A 2500-nucleotide genomic window follows, 5' to 3' on the forward strand; every position below is an offset into this window, starting at 1 on the left:
GTAGCTTGAGATTTATGAATTTATTCCCAGCTCATGATACATAATACATATTTATTACATATACAAAGCTGTGTAGTGGAAGATATATTGATATTTTTATAACACAAATGTGAAGTTATGTTTACTTCTTTGTACAAGTATACATAAAATATCAAAAGTGCTTTTTTAATTGCTATTATATTTTACAAATTATTTTTCTCAGGTACATTTTATCAAAACATTAATTTTTCTTCATAGAAAGCAAATGATCTCAAAACTTTTTCATTTTCTCTCCAACGATGGAAGCATTGTAGTTTCATCACACTAGAATGATAAGGTCTTCTCCACCACTAGTTAATTAAAGCTAATGTATCCATAGTATACATCCTTGTTATGTAGGCTCACTGTTGGCCCACTCAGTCTGGCTTTGTCTCCCAGCCATCCTCTTATAGGAAAGTTGGCTCTCATTATGAAGAACTTTGTCTTAGCCACACAGTGCATACAGTGTGTGTGTGTGTGTGTGTGTGTGTGTGTGTGTGTGTGTGTGTGTGTGTGTGGTGGCCTTAGAAACCATAACCCCTCCCTCTCTTCTTCCTGTGTATAGGGAACATCATCCTGCACATCATGAGACCAAAGACAAGAGAGATCTATGACCTGGAGACTCTATGGACTGTTGGCGCAGAGTTTGATGAGAGGTCTCAAGTGACGGAGGAAGATCTGGTAGGGGTGCACAAGCCACGTGACCCCCTTGCTCCTCCACCCCCCGCAGGTACCTCCGCCGAGGCTGTAACGTGAAGTCTTTGAGGTATTTAGCTTTAAATCTACTTATCTAAAAATTTATTTATCTCTTTATATGCACAGCTGTTTACAAAAATTTTGGTATACATTATGGCAAGGTGAGGGCAACATCTGACATAACTACACATCCCTATTACCCAGACTTTGGAGATAGTATTTCCTGCTCCGTCGTGTGGTTGTGCCAGGTGTTGCCCTCACCATGTTGTGACATATACCCAGATTTATGGAGCTGACTGTACACACACTCAAAAAAAGCTTTATAATGGTGAAGTGTGATGAGATTCACACTGAACAGCCTATTACACATGCAAAGACACTAATGTGAGTAGCCTGGTACCTGCAGATCTGTCCTTGGTGTCAGTTTGTTTTATGGTGAATATGTAATGAGTCTTTTTTGAGTGTGTGCAGTGGAAATATGTATTGGGATACAAAGGGAGAGTCCTGTGTGATGTAAGGAATCTATTGAAATTGCTCTAAAAAATTTCCATATATTTGTATAGAAAGGAAAACAGGATCCAGTTTTTGCTGTGTAGAAATTACAGTTGTTTTCTAATGTTAGTCAGACAGTGCTAAAGCAAGATTTGGTTTTCAATTTTTGAGAAAAGAAAGAAAAAAAGGAGAAGCTTTGTCATGTACCATGTTTATAATCTATTTTTTAACATGCTCAAATTCTTTATGTCATAGTTTTTAATGTGATTCAGTGATCACTTTTCATTACATGTCCCAATTTGTGATTATGTAAATACTGATTCTTGTAAATAGATATGTAAAGTTTAATATGTTTTTATGTCATATATTTAATCTCTTGCCTCAAAGCTTTTTAGACATTACACAAATCCCATTTCCAATATGATTAGTACAAGATATCATGCCTTGTGGTGGTATGTAAACACTAGCCATGAATCTGTAAGAACATGGTATGTCAGCATATGTCAGCCTTGCTTGGACAGGGCAGCTCTCTGATGTTACATAATTACAACAGAATGGACAAATCATTGGACAAAATTTGCACATCAGAGAGGTTTAGATTGTTGAATGACTCTACTTCAAATTTAAATTTTAGCATTCTTTGTGAGAATTGTAGGGCTGAAATGTTTACAAAGTGATATGAAGGATGACAAATTCCCTGCATAACATTTTGTAAAAGCTTTGGTACCATTCAGACTGTAACTTATACCAAGACTACAACAAGACCAGTATTGGGTAACAGGAATGTGGCCCAACAACTAGGTAAGTTAGCAGACCACAGGGGCCAGTAAACAATGCAAACTCTTCAATACATTAACAGATTTGTGCATTGAAACATTTAATTTTCAATCAATCATATGGACTAGCATATAAAAGATCAGGCCTTTGTAGAACAGAAGACAACTTGATACTTGGTTCCAAGGATTAAAACTAAATATCGCTTCCCTCAGCCAATCTGTGTATACTTCAACACACACACACACACACACACACACACACACACACACACACACACACACACACACACACACACACACACACACACACACACACACACACACACACACACACACACACACACACACACACACACTAGTGTTGGTCTCACATGGCATACTTCTTGTAAGTAGCAAAGTCAAGGGGCTGACGGGTGTACAGGTCTGGTGAGGGATAGTTGATGGGAGTGTGCCGGGGCTGGAGCTGAGAGGGGTGCATGAAGGGCTGGAATCCTGGAGTGCTTAAGTGCCCCTGGTTG

General features: G+C 38.4%; 2 protein-coding genes across 4 annotated transcripts in view; one reads left to right on the top strand and one right to left on the bottom strand.

The window, feature by feature from the left end:
* The window catches only part of LOC123512830, a 6242-nt gene extending 4688 nt beyond the window's left edge, over positions 1-1554 (top strand). The window contains exon 6 of the mRNA XM_045269438.1: positions 584-1554. Coding sequence (XP_045125373.1) covers positions 584-774 — 191 coding nt within the window. The 3' untranslated portion in view covers positions 775-1554. The remainder of the gene's footprint in view (positions 1-583) is intronic.
* Positions 1555-2196: 642 nt separating this feature from the next.
* The window catches only part of LOC123512829 (probable E3 SUMO-protein ligase RNF212), a 9754-nt gene continuing 9450 nt past the window's right edge, over positions 2197-2500 (bottom strand). For all 3 annotated transcript variants that reach the window (XM_045269437.1, XM_045269436.1, XM_045269435.1), the window contains exon 9: positions 2197-2500. This exon is cut by the window's right edge and continues 42 nt beyond it. In XM_045269437.1, coding sequence (XP_045125372.1) covers positions 2350-2500 — 151 coding nt within the window. In that variant the 3' untranslated portion in view covers positions 2197-2349.

Source organism: Portunus trituberculatus, chromosome 34 (assembly GCF_017591435.1).
Source record: "Portunus trituberculatus isolate SZX2019 chromosome 34, ASM1759143v1, whole genome shotgun sequence".
Lineage (NCBI taxonomy): Eukaryota > Metazoa > Arthropoda > Malacostraca > Decapoda > Portunidae > Portunus > Portunus trituberculatus.